We start from the raw sequence: 19,501 nt of genomic DNA on the forward strand, positions 1-19,501 counted from the left end.
CTTGTACTAAGTTTGAAATTGTGATAAGTCCTGTTATTGGCAGCCATGGCTTTATTCATTTGAAATAGAATTATAAAATCAAGTGGAAAATAAAGTTTCTTTTATTGCATCCCAATGTAGCATTAGGTGTTGACCCTTTATGAAGGGAAACTTTTTTAAAAATTTATTTATTTTAATTAGTTTCAAGTATACAGTACATTGGTTAGACATCTATATAGTTCGTAAAACGATCCCCCCAATTGCTCTCTCCCTCCCCTGACCCTCCACCTAGCCAATGTATTCATTTTAATTGCATTCCCTATGCCGTGCTCCCCATCCCCTGACCATCCATCAGCTACTAATTTGTACTTCTTTAACCCTTCACCCTATTCTCCCAGCCCCGCAAACCCCCTCCCCTCTGTCCATCACCAAATTGTCCACTACATTTGTGACTCTGTTACGAAGGGAAACTTTTGTATTATTGCATGAATGAGAAAGGGCCATCAAATTAAAAGAATAATTGGTGAAAATGTGTTAAAATTGAAAAACTTAGGAAGTAAATGGGATACTTTAATTAGTATATAAACTTGCAAATTAAGACAGCATTTTAACTGAATGGTAAGACTAGATTGAAGTACGGAATGGAAAGAGTCTAAGGAAGCATATCCCATCCTAGTTGAGGGCCATTTGGTAACATTTAGGGTATGAAAAACAGAATCCTTTGGTGTTTAGATGAAGCTCCAGATCTGTGGTCTATTCCTCTGTTTTGCAAAAATGAGTAATAATGTTTTGTATGATGCTTACTGGTTTTTAAGGCATTTTTACAAATGCAATGCTTCATTAAATAGGATAAATTTATTATTGTGATTCCTGCAATGAAAAAAATATGTGCTGTTGGAATGGCAAAATTATTGTACTGGTAGTCCAGAAAATCTGGTGCTAGTCCCAGGTTTTCCACTGTGTCTTTTTAGTCCAGGTGCCTAATCTGCTGAGTCTCAGTATTTTCTTTGATAAAATAAGGATGTTAACCCTAGTACTGTGGTTTAACCCAATAAACACTCAGAAATATCTTGATGAATGAACAGCTCTAAGTTCTATGGTTCTATAAATCTTTTTAACAGTTATTTCAGAGGCCAAATAGCCAACAAAGCTGGTCCTACATGGTTACATCCTCTCAACTTAGACCAAACTAACAAAATGATGAAAGGATCCTTTTTGTTGAGAAGGTATGTTAGTTAAAAGTTAAACTAAAAAAAAAAAAAAAGAAAGAAAATCAAAGTCCCACTGCATTTGACTTTTGAAAACTTTTCTTCCATTATATAAAAATAGTGGGTTAATGAGAATATTTTCTGCATGAAGTATAAATTTGTTTCTTAAAGTGTTATATTAGCATTAAAGAAAGAGCTGGTTTTTGGTTGTTAATTAGATTAAAAGTGTTAGTACTTAAGGTAGTTTTTCTCCAATTTAATTTCTATAAGTAGTTCTTAGAACTACTTTAACTGTAAAATGGTGTCATTAAATTGGCATACTTAATTTCATTTGACTTCGTTTTAACAGAAATTTGTACTGATTTTGTCTATTCTAAACTTCATATTTTTAGTGTATGATTCTGGAAGGAACCAGTGTGTCCTGGCCAGGAACAACTAATAGTAATATGAGAAATGTCTTTAGATATTTATATTAGTGTTTTGGGAGAGAACCAATTTATAATTCAGGAATATCAAATATTTTCACCTGTATTGTTACTTTTTACTCAATTCAGAGTCTGTTTCAGGAAGTAGGAATAAAAGTAGACGGTTATATGGGCAGTACCTCTCCAAAAGGACATTTCTCTTCCTTGGATATTGCTGTCTGCACAATTGAGAGAGCCAATGGTCTGGTCAATCGCCTCATAGAAGAAAATAAGTTGGATCTATTAGGTAAGAAAATTAGGAAATAAGCAAATATTTTCTTTTTTTTTTTTTTTTGATGGAATGTTGTGATTTCTGTATTTCCCATGTTTTCTTCTATTGTCTGTTATCTGCTTCTGGACATTGGCATCTGTGGAAAAAAATTTGTGTACTGCTGCTGTTATTGACTCAACTTATTTGTATTTTTGCACTTTACAAAACCTTAAGTCATTTCTCTTTCCTTCTTTTCTTTCTAAACTTTACCAGGAATAAAAGGAAATATGTTGTAGCTGGATCTGCCATCTCTGCAATTAGTGTGTATGTGTGTTCATTATCATATTCTGGTGCTGTGGCACTAGGTTAGGCTTACACCCAAGGGCTACCATTAAGCAGGGAAATGGTAGGGAGCTATAGAAACTGACACTGTATTTGAGCTTGGGACTCTAGGAAGATTTTCTACCTAACTGCTTTTTTTTTTTTTTTTTAATACCACTCAAGAAATACTCCTATGTAGAGGTAGCAACAGGAAGAGAATGTTTGTAGTAGCAACAGAACCAGCAAGAATATTAGTTAGCTGCTCATTGAGATTCTGGTGAAATTAAATGATAAGGCTGTGGTAGTGTTGGAGTGGAGAGTAAAATCAAAGATTAATCAGACATGGATTCTACTCTATAAAGCTTGGAGAGAGAAATAACATTCATCAATTTGTATCAGAATTATTACTTGTGACCCATTGGACTTTAAATATGTTGAGGATCGCAGTAGAATCTTAAGTGTTATATCCAATATACCTAGCACAGTGCTTGGAACAGTAGGCCGAGTAAATATTTTTGGATAAATGAATGAATAAATACTGAGATAACTCATTATGCAGTGTGATTTAGAGATAGCTTACTGATGAGAAATAGTCTGAAAGATCTTGATTTTGGTGAGAAGGATTTGTGGTGGGGGGACACCAGTACACATGGAAACTATAATGTTATGAAAATGTTTAAAGAAGGCATTGATTAATAACTAAATTTTCAGTAATTCTTCAGTAATTCAAGTGCAGAGACTGGTTTGATTCTCTAAGTAATGGAGAAGGGGATTACAATCATATTTATGTTTTGTAGGGTGACTCACCTACCATAATCAAACAAAAACATCCCTTAAAATAATTTCTTCTGGATATGATTCTATTTTCCTAAGCAACTTTCTAACATGAGTATGGTTGCCCTGGTTGTTTTCCCCATAGAAAAGTCAATATAGGAAATAACTGTCATAGATGTCTTTGATATCTCATCATACATATATTTCTACACAATTACAATTAAAAAGTGTGAGTAATGAGAGGCAGTTTTCCCTGAGTTATCCCTGAGTTTAGTTAATCATTGATTCTTAGATCCTGAATATACTATAATAGGATCACTTATGATACCTGAAATCCTTGGAAAAGAATTGTCCATTATGTGGAAGCTGATTTTTGTTTTATGGATAGAAATTTGCATTACCTGCAATGACAGCTACTTTGTAGATATAAAATATTGAGTCTTAAACTTATTAGAATTGTGAAACTATGTAAAACCTAGTATCTGGAAAATCTCTTTAGGAATGGTGGTTGTGGATGAATTGCATATGCTGGGAGACTCTCACCGAGGTTATCTACTGGAACTTTTGTTGACCAAGATTTGCTATATTACTCAGAAATCAGCATCTTGGTGAGTATCTGAAATAACTGTGTTCCTGAGATTCTAAACAGTGTTGAGCAAGTGTCCGCAAAAGTGTATAATAAGTATAAATTACATGAATTAAAGAAGGAGAGTGGTATTTAAGATAAAATCATGCATAGCAGTTCATTTTTGTTCTAAAACAAGTACTTAAGACTGAGAATGATTTTATTTTATTTTTTATTTTTTAAAATGGTTTTTAATTGAAGAAATTATTAAAATTTTTTTGAGAGTGATTTTAGATTATCTTGTAAACATTCTGAAATTCTGACTGTTGACCACTTTTATGACAGAATTTTAAAAATCTGGTTTTTGTATTTGTCAGTTATACACAGATCTTAGGCTAATTTTGAAAAATAACATTTCGTTATCCCCCACTTTCCAGAAACAACTACTTCCAACTCTTATAATTATAAAAAATTTATAGTGGCATTTCTAAATAAAGCTACTTCAGTTTTTAGTTTTACACATTGTATTTTGACTTTTTACTATAGAAAATGGAGTTCTAGCTCTTTTTTATATTCTTTACTCACCCACCCACTATCTTTCCCCACCCCCATCTCTTTATTCTTTCATCTCCCCATTCGCCAAAGAGTTATGTCATAATTCGCTTAGTATTCAGTTGCACTATTATGACTATGTCAATGCCTTTGTCAACTGAGCTATGTAGTCTATTATGATTACTTTTACTTTCTAAATAACTCTGTTTTCTCTGAAGTTATTAAATGTCTTTTTTGTTTGATAGCCTTGCTTTCTATGTACTTATTACTGATTGATTCCCAGCATCTTTCCCACTTGTGTAAATCTCCACCTAATATGTTCCAATACATTTGCTATTTTAAATACTAAATTCATCTTCTTGAAGAAGTTTCTCCTAAAGCCTTCTGATTTTTTTCCAATCTGGATAGGTGATTATTCTATATATGTGCTGCCCAGCAGTTATCTTGGGATCTTTTTTTATCATTATTATTCATTTCATAGCTTTTTGCTTGAGTCAGAGCCAGATTTTTGAAGATCACATGCCTTTCTCTTGATTTACTTCCTCATTTGGGTAGAGATTGGGGATGTCTTTCAAGAAGTTCCACTTTATTTCAGTGTACAGGCTATTCTGGGTATAATTTCTTTGAAAATTTGCATGTCTAAAATGTTTGCAATTATTTCATAGGTTGTCCCAATGTAAAAATCAAGATTAAAAACTTTTTCCTTTAGAGTTTTCAAGGCATTACTTAATTTTCTTGTTACTATTGAGAAATTTAATGCCATGTTGATCTTTTATCTTTTGTATAATTTTTTTAAAATTCTCTCTGAGAGTTTTTAGGAGTTCCTTTTCTTCCTCAGTATTGTGAAATTTCATCTGGATGTGCCTTGGTGTTGGTCTGTTTTTATTCATTGTACTTGATACTCAATAGATTCTTTCAGTTTAGGGAGATTTTAACACATTTCTCTCAGTATGTGAGAAAGTATGTAGATAATCATCTATATCATAAATCAATAGGGATATAGAAGATATAACTAATTAGCAAAATTGTTATAGAAGATATAACAATTAGCAAATTTGACCTAGTAGATGTATGTAGAACAAATACTAAATAAAAACAGAATATATGTTCTTTTCAGTTATACATGGAACACTTACAAAAAACATTTACCATATCCTGGGCCATAAAGCAACATATTTTAAAGGATTTAAATCATTTAAAATATATTCTCTGACACAAGTGGAATTAAACTAGAAATAAGTATAAGAAAAGTATAACTAGAAGATGTCCACATGTTTAGAAGTTAAGAAATACATTTGATCCCTTTTGGCTCCAAAAAGTAATCATAATGGAAATTGGAAGATAGTTCAAACCGAAAGTATAATAAAAATATCTTCTAACAAAATTTGTGAAATGCAGCGAAAGTTGTTTATAAAGGGAAATTAGTAGCATAAAATGTATATATTATTAAAGAAGAAATACTGAAAAATTAATGAATTATCTATCTCAAGAGCTTAGAAAAAGAATTATAAAATAATGCCACAGAAAGTAGAAGGAAAGAAAATTGAGCAAAAACTAATGAAAGAGGAAGTCATTATCCTGAACATTCTACACATTAAAAAGAAAAAAACGCAACCCGGTATATCAGTGGGCAAAGAACTTGAATGGGCATTTAAAAGAGGATATCCAAATGGTCTATAAACATGAAATGGTGCTTAATCTCATTAGTAATTAAGGGAATGTAAATTGTCTCTTCAGAGAGATATTACCACATACTCTCCAAAATGACTGACTTTAAAAGGATTGACACTACCAATGCTGACAAGGATGTCAAATAATGAAGCACACAAGGATTGTAGAAGTGTTTTACAGTCTCTTTGGAAAGCAGTTTGACACCCAATAAAATTGAAGATCATCTGTGACCCAGTAATTTTACTCCTGGACATATACCCTAAAGAAATGTATGCGTATATGTACCAAAGGACATGACCAAGAACATTGTTAATAGCTCTATTTGTCATTAATATTATGCGTCTTTTAACATTATTTCATTTGTTTTTCGCAGTCAGGCAGATTTAGCCAGTCCTCTGTCTTATGCTGTGCAGATCGTTGGCATGAGTGCCACTCTTCCTAATTTGGAGCTTGTGGCTTCTTGGTTGAATGCTGAACTCTACCACACCGACTTTCGTCCTGTACCACTGTTGGAGTCAGTAAAAATTGGAAATTCTATATATGACTCTTCAATGAAGCTCGTGAGGGAATTTCAACCCATACTACAAGTGAAGGTTAAGTCAATATTTTTACTTTACTGCCACCAGTACTTTGTGTTTGATTGCATTTTCTACAAATTAACAGTTTTTGAGCTATGTAAATTAGGATTTGCAAAGCAGTTAAATATACATTACATATCCATTATAAGGATTTTAAGTCAATTGGTTTTATCTTAAAGAACTGGTGGTGATGACGAGAGAGGAAATGTAGTTATGCCTTCAATTCAAATGATTATCATTTTCTATAAGTAATACAAAATAATACCAAATTTTGTAGATTTTTTTGAACTGGGAAAAGATCTTTCTTATGGCTTAGTTTACAGTAAACAACTAATGTGGAAAATTAAACTTTTATTAGATGGCAGGTATAATATATAGTAGAATGGAAAAATCATGTTTGGAGTCAGACAGACCTATCTCTAAAACTTAAAAGAGATACTTGATATGGCTGTGATATCAGTTGAATCACAAAACCTGTCTGGACATAGTGTCTTCATATATGAAATGGGATATAATACTTATTTTTAGTATTGTAAGAATGAAATACAATTTTTAAAAAGTTGTCTAGTATCTAGAAAGTGCTTGGTAAATGATAAATTTCCTCCCACACCCCTAAATGCACTTAAAAAGTTTTAGTTCACAGTATTTTTCTAAGCTTGATTCTTCAATCCTGAGGTTAAAGTACTGACTCATCATCTGTGAAGAGAGGCATCTTCTATTTTTATGCAGAGCTGTGTCTCTGTCTCTGAGTACTGAAAAAGCTAAGGATAAGTTTAGAGCTGGAACAGGACTAAATTCATGTGTTTCAGTATCTTCATTGGTATGCATTTATAGTCTCTGTATGCCTGCTATAGAATCTTATTCAGTTACTTTGCTCTATACCCCAAATGTCACTTGACTATGCCTTGATCACCTCAATAAATATACATGTAAACACATTCTTTTACTCGCCTGTTAATTTTTTCTTCTATTACTATGTCCATGCCTCTACCCCATTTGAATCACTTTCAGCTCTTACCTGAATTATTGAAATAGTCTCCTATTTGATTTCTCTGCTTCCCACCTGGCCCCCTTCAGTCTCTGCTTAAATCAAGAGCTAAGGATCTATTTAAAACGAATATCAGATCATGAAACCATCCTGCTGAAAATTTTGCGATGGTTTCCTTTTTCGTTTAGGATGAAAGCTAATGTCTTTATAGTAACCTACACTGCCCACATGACCTCCCCACATCCTCTTAATTCTCTTACCTCACCTACTATTTTCCTGCAGATTCCCTCCAGAACTCTCTTTGATATTCCATAATATGCCAGGAATCTTCCTCCTCAGGTTCTCTTTGTCTGGAATTTTTCACCCCATCAGGTGTTAGTATGGTTTACTCTTCACCTTTGGACCTTTACTCAAATGTCACTTTCTTAGACCTTCCCTGGCCACCTTATCTAAATTACAGTGTCTTCCCCTTCCTGGTCCCTATTTTCCCGATTTTATCTTTCTCCTTAACACTTTTCAAAATTGAAAATACTGTGTGCTTTACTTATCTTGTTTTTGTTATTATCTATCTCTTCTTAATGGAGTAGAAACACTCTGAGGGTAGAGCTTTTTTTCTGCTTCATTCTCCATCCCCAGTGCCTAGAACAATGTCTAGCACATAGTAAATATTTATTTAGTGAATGAATGAATAGGTAAATTAGTCCAGTTACACACATTTTGACATTTCACGTGGCCACCACTGGGCTTTCACATGCGCTTTTTATTCCTCCTGAAATGTTTCCTCTGTCCCTCAGTTATCTTCATTGAGATAAAGCCTCCCCTCCTTCACATCTCAGAGAAACATTTCTTTCAGATCTTTCTGTCAAATTTATGTCCAATATGAGGCCTCAAAACACTGTAAAACTCTTTTGTAGTACACCTTATGATTGTATTTTACATTTTTTTGTTTAGTACTTTAATATTTTTCTCCAGTGCAACCTAAACTCTTCAGATAAGATCTTGATTTTCTTTTGCTCACCATTATATCTCCATTGCTTAAGGGTTGGAGGTCAATAAATATTAGTTGAGTGAATAGAAAATATTTTCTTCTTACCTTGCATCATAAGGAGGTTTATTTATTTTTTTCTTCTTGTTTTGTTTTTTTCTTTGTTTCATTACTGACTTTGTAACTGATTTTTATTATGCTTTTGAGTAGAAAAAACTTTCCCTATGTGGCAAAATGAATGACTTTAAATTGATGTGAAATGTTTTGAAATTATCACTAGAATAGCTATTTCTTTTTCCTTTTTAGGGAGATGAGGACCATGTTGTTAGTTTATGCTATGAAACCATTCGTGATAACCATTCAGTATTACTTTTCTGTCCATCAAAGAAATGGTGTGAGAAGCTGGCAGATACCATTGCCCATGAGTTTTACAATCTACACCATCAATCTGAGGGTAAGTTACTGATTGAAATGAAAGCCTCCATACTTAATATATTTGCTTGAAAGTAATGTTTACGGTTATATTAGCAAAGCATGGCTCTCTTTCCTCATTGCTACCAACCTGACCCCTGTGCACTTCTTACAAAACTATGCTTTGTGACTAATCCTCTTCTTACACTCATTATAGATAATGTGTACACATGTTTAGACTAATCTTCAGATTTTTTCATCTGGGATCCATGAGCTTTGAGAGGTTGATCTTTGAAACCCTTAAATTTTATATAAAACTTCACATATACACCTTTTCCTGGGGTGAACAACTGTCTCTCTATATATTTCCAAACTCTAAATCTAAAAAGAATTACACATACATATACATATACGTGTATATAAACATGTGTGTTTACATACATATGTATTTTAAAATCAGCTTTATTGAGATATAATTTATATACAATAAAATACATTTGAAGTATATCATTTAATCAATTTTAACAAATATATACACCTGTTTAACTCTCACTATAATCAACATATGGAACATTTCTGTCACCTTAAGATATTCTCTTTTGCTTTTTTGATGTCTATTTCCTTTTGTCCTCAGCCCCAGGCAACCATTGATGTATTTTCTGATATTCAAGATTTGCTGTACCCTTTCTAAGAATTTCATATAAATGAAGTCATATAGTATGTATATGTCTTCTGCGTCTGTCTTCTTTCACTCAGCATGATATTTTTAAGATTTATCTTGATTGTTACATTTATCAATTTTTTCCTTTTTTATTGCTGGGTAGTGGTCTAGTATATGGCTATAACCATTAATATAAATTTTTTACTTATTTTGGGATAAGTATTGTTCCCTTACCATTTTTACTAGCCTGTGGTCCCTTGGGTTCCAAGAAAAGTATAGGGAAGACAGAGACCAATTATGGTCACAGAATATTAGGGATATATTATGACTTTATTATACCAGTGGTATAGTGAGGACGGATGATGAGTATCTCAAGCCACGCTCCAGTAAGTAAACTTTTCCTGAAGTTTATATTGGGTAGACTATAGTCTAACATTATAATATCTTTTCTAGTTCTCTCTTAATTGATACTTTCTGTACTCTGCCAACTTATTTTCCTTATGTCGTACCATGGAAACATATTTCTTAATAATCAGGAACATTATTATTTTCTTTGATTGAGGCTTTTCAATTTTGATTTACAGCCATGGTTCCCAAATCCTGGTGCTTGGACCAAAGTCTGGGCTATAATGAAATTTTCACCAGTAAAGACAAAGGCTACATATTTTTTATAAAGTTGAAGTATAAATTTTGAAATTATTACCAGTAATATTTTAAATGTTAAAACAACTTTTCTTTGAAATAAAGGTAATGCTCAATGGTAATTTAAAAATTTTAATTTTCTTTAGCATAATAAAACATTGGTAACCCTCTGTGGGTCCTCAAAATTTTAAGTTAACCTAAAAAATTAAAAAATAAAAATACGTTTTATGAAAAGTTTTACTAGTTCAGAAATCCAAAACTTTGGGAAATTCTTTAAGAAAACATAGTTCCTACATCTAAGGAAGTTTAGATTTGCCTGGGAGAGAAGGGTACACAGAGAGGCAAAACATAAGTAATATGTAATTAATTACCACATTGGTGCCGAAGAGGCTAAAAAGATGTCACACAGAATTAGGCTCCTAGCTGATTCTCACACTGCTGGTTGGTGAGACACACTTTGAACAAGTATTTTGATTTTTAAGCTCTGTGTGGTAGTCAGTATCTATAATCCTTCCCTTCCTTCAGCTGGTTTTAATCCCCGCCTGTGGGCTTGGTCTAACCCTAATATAGTATTTCCTAAACCTGGGTGCACATTAGAATTGCCTGGGGAAATTTTTAAATTCCTTATGTCCAGGTTGTAATCTGTTACATCACAATGTGTGAGAGCCAGGCATTAGTATTTTTACAAGATGTCCACATTATATGTAGTTGTTTCTGAACCAATGCCCTAGTGTTTAGCTCTGTGATGATTTAGGAAGATAGCACTTAAAGAGGTCTAGACAAAGGTGAACAATGTTGATAATTTTTTTTTGTGACAGGATTGGTAAGATCATCTGAAATTTCACCAGTGATGCTGGAACGAAAGAGCCTCCGAGAAGTGATTGATCAACTAAAACGTTCACCTTCAGGACTGGACTCTGTATTACAAAAAACTATACCATGGGGAGTAGCATTTCATCATGCAGGTATCCATATATATAACCTGTTATTAAGGAGCCCCCTCCAAAAATTCTCACAATTTCTTCATTTTTGTGCATTTGATTTCTTGTTAACCACACTTAATACACTTAGATTTCATTTTAAGAAATTGTGTGGTTAAGATTAACAAGAGTAAAACAAACATGTTTAGGTTTACTTATGTGTATAGTATATAAATACTAGATATAGGCTTTTTTTGTACCACTGGGGAAGCACATTCTAAAATTGTTACCTTTATGTACTTGGTTTCCTTGAAAGAGCGGTACAGTAGTCACCCTTTATCCTTGGGGGATACATTCCAAGACTCCCAGTGGATGCTCGAAAGTGTGGATAGCACTGAATGTATATATATTATATACATATAAAAAATATATACTATGTTTATCCCTATACATGCATACCTATGATAAAGTTTAGTTTATAAATTAGGCACAGTAAGAGATTAACAATAATAACTAATAATAAAATAGAACAATTATAAAAGTCTTCTCCAGTAATTTTTATATTTTAGTCCAAACCTATTTCTGAATTTGTGTAACCATCCCTTATTTGCTATAAATGGCTTGGCATCACTTGTTTCAGTGATCCCTTGCTGAAGTCTTTGTCGGGTCTTAATGCTTTCTGGTGCACCACATTGCGGGCAGTCAGGACTTGCTTTATGTTCTTTTCTTCCACTCACAAATTTAAAGCTTTTTCCATCTTAATTAAGCACTTATTATGCACAGTATCCATAACTTTTGCAATTTGAGGTGCTACAGCAAAGCTAGCATGCATTTCTTTTTCTTTCTTCACACTTTCTCTATAGATCTTAGCAACCTCGGCATACAGTTATGCGCCACTTAACAATGGGGATTTGTTCTGAGGTGATTTTGTCATTGTGCAAACATCATAGAATGTACTTACACAAACCTAGATGACATAGTCTTCTACACACCTAGGCTATAAACCTGTACTGATCTGTACAGCATGTTACTGTACTGACGACAATTGTAGGCAATCAATGCATGATGGTAAGTATTTGTGTATGTGAACATAGACAAGGTACAGTAAGAATTATGTACTCTATGTAGTTGTATGTGCTATACTTTTATACAACCGTCAGTGCAGTATGTTTGTTTACTCCAGCATCACCACAAACACGTGAGTAATGCATTGTGCTAATGACATCACTAGACAATAGGAATCTTTCAGCTCCATTATAATTTAATGGGACCACCATTGTATACATGGTTTGCTGCTGACTGAAATGTCATTATGTGGTGCATGACTGTATAGATTTTCTTCTTATTAAGTGGAGAACTTTTACCTTTTTACTTAAAGGAAGCACTTTATGGCTTCTCTTTGTCATATCCGAATTGCCATCATCACTCTTGCACTTTGGGGCCATTATTAAGTAAAATAAGTCTTAAACACAAGCATTGTGACACTGAGAGTTGATCTGATAACTGAGATGGCTACTAAGTGACTAATGGTCAGGAAGCACATACAGCGAGGATACGAGGATACGCTAGACAAAGAAATGATTCACATCATGGGCAGGATGGAACAGAACAGTGCAAGATTTCATCATGCTACTAGGCTTGCAATTTAAAACTTATGAATTGTTTATTTCTGGACTTTTCCACTTAATATTTTTGGGCTGTGGTTGACTGCAGGCAGCTGAAACTAGAGGAAGAATAACCGCAAATAAGGGGATCTACTGTACTTGCTACCATAATTTTATTCCGTTCTGAGTGTCTCCTTTCCTTTCAAGGGGTACTGAAATATTCTTACACATATATCAAAATCAAATTAATTTTAGATATTTTCATATTGTATTTTGAGAGAGCTAGAAGTGTTTAAAAATCAAATAGGTTGTTAAAATTACAAGGATTGTGATAGTCACTGAATTAAATAATTTCAGGGAGTGGTCTTTCCATGATCGTTTGTGCTAAGGATATGATTAAGAATATATAGTTTCTCAAAGAAATAAAAACTCATAGAAACAGACAATAGTATTGTGGTTACCAGAGGGAAAGAGGATGGGGTTGAGGTAGAAGAGGGTAAAGGGGATCAAATATATGGTGATGGAAAGAGATTTGACTTTGGGTGGTGAACACACAATGTAAAATACAGATAATGTATTATAGAATTGAACACGTAAACTTATATATGTAACCCCAATATATTGAATAAAATTAATAAATAAAGAATATATAGTTTCTAAGATTAGAAATTTAACCTTTTCAATTTATTTAACATTTTATCATGCTATAGATAAATCTTTGAATATATAGATACACACACAGTTGACCCTTGAACAACATGAGTTTTAACTGCTTGAGTCCACTTAAATAAGTTTATTTTTTTGAGATTTTCAACAATTATCAAAAAAATTAAGAAAAAGGTATGTCATGAATGAATAAAATATATATAGATACTAGTCTATTTAATATCATAAAATATACACAAACATAATAAAAAGTTAAGATTTATCAAAACTTACGCATTCGAACATAGACTGTACCTGGGGTCATTCGCAGTCAAGAGAAATGGAAACAAACATAAAGATACCGTGTTAAATCATAACTGCATAAAATTAACTGTGGTACATATTGTACTACTGTAATAATTTTGTAGTCACCTTTTGTTGCTGCTGCAGTGAGCTCAAGTGTTGCAAGTAGCCACTTAAAATGCCGTGTGCTAATCATCTCCTTGTGAGGTGATTAAGAAATTGGCTATCTCAGTAAAAAGTGATCTCATGGTTCTTGCATATTTTTCATCGTGTTTAGTGCAATACTGTAAAACTTGATTAATACCATGGGACTCATGTGAAGTGCCACTAGTGATGCTGGAAGTGCTCCTGAGAAGCAGAGAAAAATCATGCCATTACAAGGCAAAGTTGAATTGCTTGATATAAACTGTAGATTGAGATCTGCGGCTGTGGTTGCCTATCATTTCAAGATAAGTGAATTCAGCATAAGAACCATTGTAAAGAAAGAAAAATTTGTGAAGCCTTTGCTGCGCCATGCCAGCAAGTGCAAAAACTTTGCACTTTTTGCAAAATACCTTTTTATCTTGTATTGAAAATGCAGCTTGTATGTGGGTGCAAGATTGCTATAAGAAAGACATACCTAGAGATTTATATTATTTGAGAAAAAGCGAAGTCATTATGTGACAACTTAAAACAAAAGGAAGATGAAGGATCTACATCTGGAGAATTGAATACCAGCAAAAGATGGTTTGATAATTTTAGAAAGGTGTGGCTTAAAAAATGTCAAGATAACAGGAGAAGCATCTTCTGCTGATTCAGACACCATTAAGAAAGTCATCGAGGAGAAAGGATATCTGCCTGAACAGATTTTAATGCAGTTGAAAATACCCTATTCTGGAAAAAAATACCACAAAGGACATTTATTAGGAAGGAAGAGAAACAAGCACCAGAATTTAAAGCAGGAAGTGATAGGGCTAACTCTGTGTTTTGTGCAAATGCAGTTGGGTTTATGATCAAGACTGTCCTTATCTATAAAGCCGCTAACCTCCGAGCCTTGCAGGGAACAGATAAACACCATCTGCCAGTCTTTTGGTTGTGCAGAAGGCCTGGAGAGTGAGAACCCTTTTTCTGAATTGGTTTCATCGATGCTTTGTCCCTGAAGTCAAAAAGTACCTTTCCAGTAAGGAACTGCCTTTTAAAGTTCTTTTGATATTGGACAATGTCTGTGGCCACTCAGAAACTCATGAGTTTAACACCAAAGGCATGGAAGTGGTCTACTTGCCCCTAAACACAATGTCTCTAATTCAACCTCTAGGTCAGGGCTCATAAGGACCTTTAAGTCTCATTACACATGGTATTCTATGGAAAAGAGTATCAATGCTGTGGAAGAGAATGCCAATACAGAGAACGTTATGAAAAGTCTGGAAGGATCACAGCATTAAAATGCCATTGTTATTATAGAAAAGCTGTGGAAGTCATCAAGCCTGAAACAAATTCTTGTTGGAGAAAACTATGTCCAGATGTTGTGCATGACTTCACAGAATTTCTGATAGAGCCAATCAAGGAAATCATGAAAGAGATTGTGCATATGGCAAAAAAGGTAGGGGGCGAAGGATTTCAAGGTACCATTCTTGAAGAAGATGACTTGCTGGAGATGAGTACTTCTGAACCAGTGCCAGACAATGAGGAAGAAGGTGTAGAAGCAGCAGTGCCAGAAAACAAACTGACATTAGACAGTCTGACAGGAGGGTTGCAATTATTTGAGACTGCTTTTCATTTCTTTTATAACATGGACCTTCTATTATATGAGCACTGAAACTAAAGCAAACAGTGGAAGAAGTAGTACCATATAGAAGCATTTTTAAAGAAATGAAAAAGCAAAAAAGTGAGACAAATTACAATGTCTTTCTACCTTCTCTTTTACCTTCTCCACCTCTTCAACCTCTGCCACCCCTGAGACAGCAAGACTCCCCTTCCTCTTCCTCCTCCTCCTCAGCCTACTCAATGAATGGTAATTAATCATCATGCCATACAGCTAATAAAATTATCTGTTGTATATGTGTGTGAGTGTCTTCATGTGAAAATCTAATAACTGCTCAGCAAGAACTGTATGAGACGTTTTTGTGTCATCATCATCATCACCACCTAAGTGTTCATCGTGTAGAACATCACATACAATACCTGTATTGAAATGGATATCCTATCCTTACATAGGCATAAGGTGAGTGATATTTAATATAAAATTAATAATTGTTAGTTTTCTTGCTGTTATGTAACTGCATGCAAAGAATTATATTACTGTGCAGTATGCCTGTCTCATAATTGGAGAGACCATGTATCAGCCTATCATCACGGGTAAGTGGTTTTTAAAAAACTAACAGTGTTTCCAAATACTGTATTATAAATATGTCTATAATACTGTATGCTATAAAAATTTTATAACCATTAGTGTGTAGGCTAAACTGTGAAGCAACCATATCACTAGACTGCCATAAAGCAATTATATTGTTGCTTCTTTATTATCACTGCATGAATTGCTATCCCTGTAAATAAGTATGAATTTCTTTTTCACATTATCTTTTCATTGTTGATGTCTAGTGTTAGTAATATATATAATATCTACATGTTTTATATCCTGTAAGACAATATTGATGTAGGTGCTGACAGACAATTCATCTTGTAAACAGATGACATAAATTTATGGTATCAATAAATACAATATAGTACTACAAATGTACAATTTGTAGTACTATGTATAACTTTCTTAATAACATTTTATTTTCACTACCTTTATGTTAATACAGTATAGAATACATATAACATACAAAATATGTGTTAATCAACTGTTTAATTATTGGTAAGGGTTCCAGTCAACAATAGGCTGTTAGTAGTTAAGTTTTTGGGAGCCAAAAGATATACACGGATTTTCCACTGCATGTGGGGTCTGTGCCCATAACCCCTTTGTTGTTCAACTGTGTTATTGTAACTTCCGTTTTTTAGGTCTTACTTTTGAGGAGAGGGATATCATCGAAGGAGCCTTCCGTCAAGGTCAGATTCGGGTCTTGGCAGCAACTTCTACTCTTTCATCTGGGGTGAATTTACCTGCACGTCGTGTAATTATTCGGACTCCTGTTTTCAGTGGTCGAACTCTAGATATTCTTACTTATAAGCAGATGGTTGGTCGTGCTGGCAGGAAAGGCGTAGACACAGAAGGTAAGTGAGTTTGGATTTAATTGTAATAATATTGCTAAGGACAGTGTAATTCTACTTGAAATTTGATTAGTACCTAGCAACCTGTTTCTCATCATGTTGTGTTTGTTATCCAAAGCACTAATGTCAATCTTTTTTGGATTTACTTAATATTTATAATGCATATAAGTTAAAATTTTCATGTTGTCAATCATTGATTTTCTACTTATGTAGAATTAGGATTTTCTTTTATGTTATATACAGTGAACTGATTCCGTATTATGTTAATCAAGATAATTTATCTCATTAGCTGGAATATGTTTTTTAATTTCTAGTAGAGTCTACTATTCAGTCCTCATGAAGGAGTAATTTTCATGGGTACTAGTTCTGCTTAGGCAACTGGTTTAAGAGAGAGTTCAAATAGGGATGCTGAGAGCTGGGAAGCACCTCACAATTTGGGAATAGGAACTTCACATACCATCTTTGTCTCTCTAAATTGATGCTGGCTGTGAAAACAACCTTTTCAGTTTCTTATCTTGCATTAGCAAGTAATGATAATATTACCCAAAGTCCAAACAAAAGTCTTGTCTCCAGCAATGAGGAAGAGGTTTGTTTTAATTAAGTATCAAGATAGCAACAAATATTATTGCTAACCTCTTACATTATTCTGTGTGTGGCTAAATTGTTATGAGTCTTCCAACATTAAAGAACTTTAGAAGGAACATTCTCTGTCATTTTACCTTCTCTAGGGTGTAGTTTATTGACTCTGATATTATATTATATGTCAAATAAACATGCAAAGAGTTTTGTGACTACTGAAGAGAAATAAGGATATCCAGGAGAAGAGGGAATGTCTTAATGAGAAAATAGGTTGGCTATTCTGGTTACAAAAAGCTGGGTAGTATACTGAAGTGTCTTAGAATAACTTGACTTGTCATGTAAAGTTCTTAAACACAGTTGATCTTCATTATTCGTGGATTTCATATTTGTGAATTTGCTCACTAAAATTTATTCATGACCCCCACATTAATACTTGTGGAGATTTTGTGGACACGTGCAGAGTGATGAAAACATTTGAGTCTCTAGAAGCATACATTCCCTGCTGAAGTTCAAAAGGTGACACTCCACCTTCTTGTTTTAGCTGTCATACTCCAAACAAGCATCCTTTTCGTGGTCTATTTAGTGCCACATTTTTCACATTTTGGGGCATTTTGGTGACTTAGCTGCTTAAAGTGGCCCCCAAGCATAGTGCTGAAGTGCAATTATCTAGTGTTCCAAAGTGCAAGAAATTTATGATGTGCCCTATAGAGAAAATAAATGTGTTAGATAAGCTTTGTTCAGCCATGAGATATAGTACTGGTGGCTGTGAGCTTAATGTTAATAAATCAACACTATATATTTAATAAGGTCTCTTTATACAGAAACACACATAAAACAATATTTTGTATCGATTGATTAATGAAAATATGGAGACTAGACGGTTGCAAAAAGCTAACCCTGTATTTTCCCTAGGAACAATGGTTCAGTATTCCCTAATTCAGTGTTTGTGTGACTTTATAGAACATAACTACCACAAATAATAAGAATTCACTATAATTTATTGGGGACTGAATTAGAATATAAGTTCACTGCTGTAACAAGCCAACATAAAAGGTTCTTAAACAAGGTAGAAGTTAATTCCTTATATAACAGTACAATCGTAAGTAATCTGGGGCTGATACAGTGACTCCACTGTCAGGTACCTAGTCTTCTAGTTTGTTTTTCCATGTTCAGGAATATAGTTTCTATCCTGTGGTGTAAGATGACTACTCTAGTCTCTGCCATAACATCTGCATCAGGAAGGGGAGATGAGGAAGTAAAGGGGACATGTCCTGCCCTTTAAGAAGTTGCACATAGTATTTCTCCTCACACAAGTTGGCCAGAACTTAGTCATATGGTTATATTCCCCAACTGCAAGGGAGGCTGGGGAATATAATCTTTAGCTGAGCGGCCATGTGCCCAGTTGTCATTTAGGGGTTTTATTAAAGGAAGAATGAGAGAATGGCTATTAAGGGATAACCATCAGTCTCAGCCCCAGTAACAAATGACTCATTTATCCATAATCCCTGAAGGTCCATTGGTCTGCCTCCCTTTTAAGTCCTAAAATTCTGACGATTAAAAATAACTTCCATGTCACTGGATTCCCCCTACTATAGGTATCAAAGAAGTTTATCCTGCTTCTGCCTCTTATTTTATCTATAAAATATTCAGATTACATGTATGTGTTTAAAAAGAGTGATGGGAAGAGACTAAGACACTCCTTTCCCATTCTTATCTGCCTCTCTCTACTCTTTTCTGGACCCTGATTTCTCAGTAGACCCACAACACTGGAGAGTGGAGTGAAAGTTCATTTATACAGATACTCTTCTTTCAGCACCAGAGGGTGTTTAAGGCAATGCAGAAGATAAGGAGGTTTTATTTGCCTTACTACATTCTTAGCTGGTGCTTTCTCACAGGGAGGAATAATTGGAAGGTTGGTGTCCTGGACTAATAATTATCAAGCCTTAAAACAGATTAAATTCAAACAAAACTAAAATCTGCCACAATAACTTTATTTCTGAGGCCTTAGAAACTTCTGAGATTTTGACTTTACATAATGTTCCATTTCTGAATGGCATATAGCTAGCTTAGCTCAGAACTTTCAGCAAGTAGGAAGTGTGTGAATACAGTCTTTTATATCCACTATGAAGATTTAACTAGTTGGTCATGCTTTTTGGACTGCATAGCATCTTTGTTACTTCTATTGGTTTTGTAAATGCTGTTAATATTTTCTGTATAGTCCATGGTATTTTATTTAGATGATACTTAATCT

At 33.9% G+C, this 19,501-nt stretch overlaps 1 protein-coding gene across 1 annotated transcript in view; it reads left to right on the top strand.

Annotated features, from left to right (window-relative positions):
* Positions 1–19,501, top strand: part of POLQ (DNA polymerase theta) — a 96,055-nt gene that overhangs the window by 2,875 nt on the left and 73,679 nt on the right. Inside the window, exons 4-9 of the mRNA XM_011355325.2 lie at positions 1,742–1,898; positions 3,457–3,565; positions 6,119–6,338; positions 8,603–8,750; positions 10,829–10,975; positions 16,462–16,674. Coding sequence (XP_011353627.1) covers positions 1,742–1,898; positions 3,457–3,565; positions 6,119–6,338; positions 8,603–8,750; positions 10,829–10,975; positions 16,462–16,674 — 994 coding nt within the window. The remainder of the gene's footprint in view (positions 1–1,741; positions 1,899–3,456; positions 3,566–6,118; positions 6,339–8,602; positions 8,751–10,828; positions 10,976–16,461; positions 16,675–19,501) is intronic.

This window comes from Pteropus vampyrus, unplaced genomic scaffold (assembly GCF_000151845.1).
Source record: "Pteropus vampyrus isolate Shadow unplaced genomic scaffold, Pvam_2.0 Scaffold1, whole genome shotgun sequence".
Taxonomy (NCBI): domain Eukaryota; kingdom Metazoa; phylum Chordata; class Mammalia; order Chiroptera; family Pteropodidae; genus Pteropus; species Pteropus vampyrus.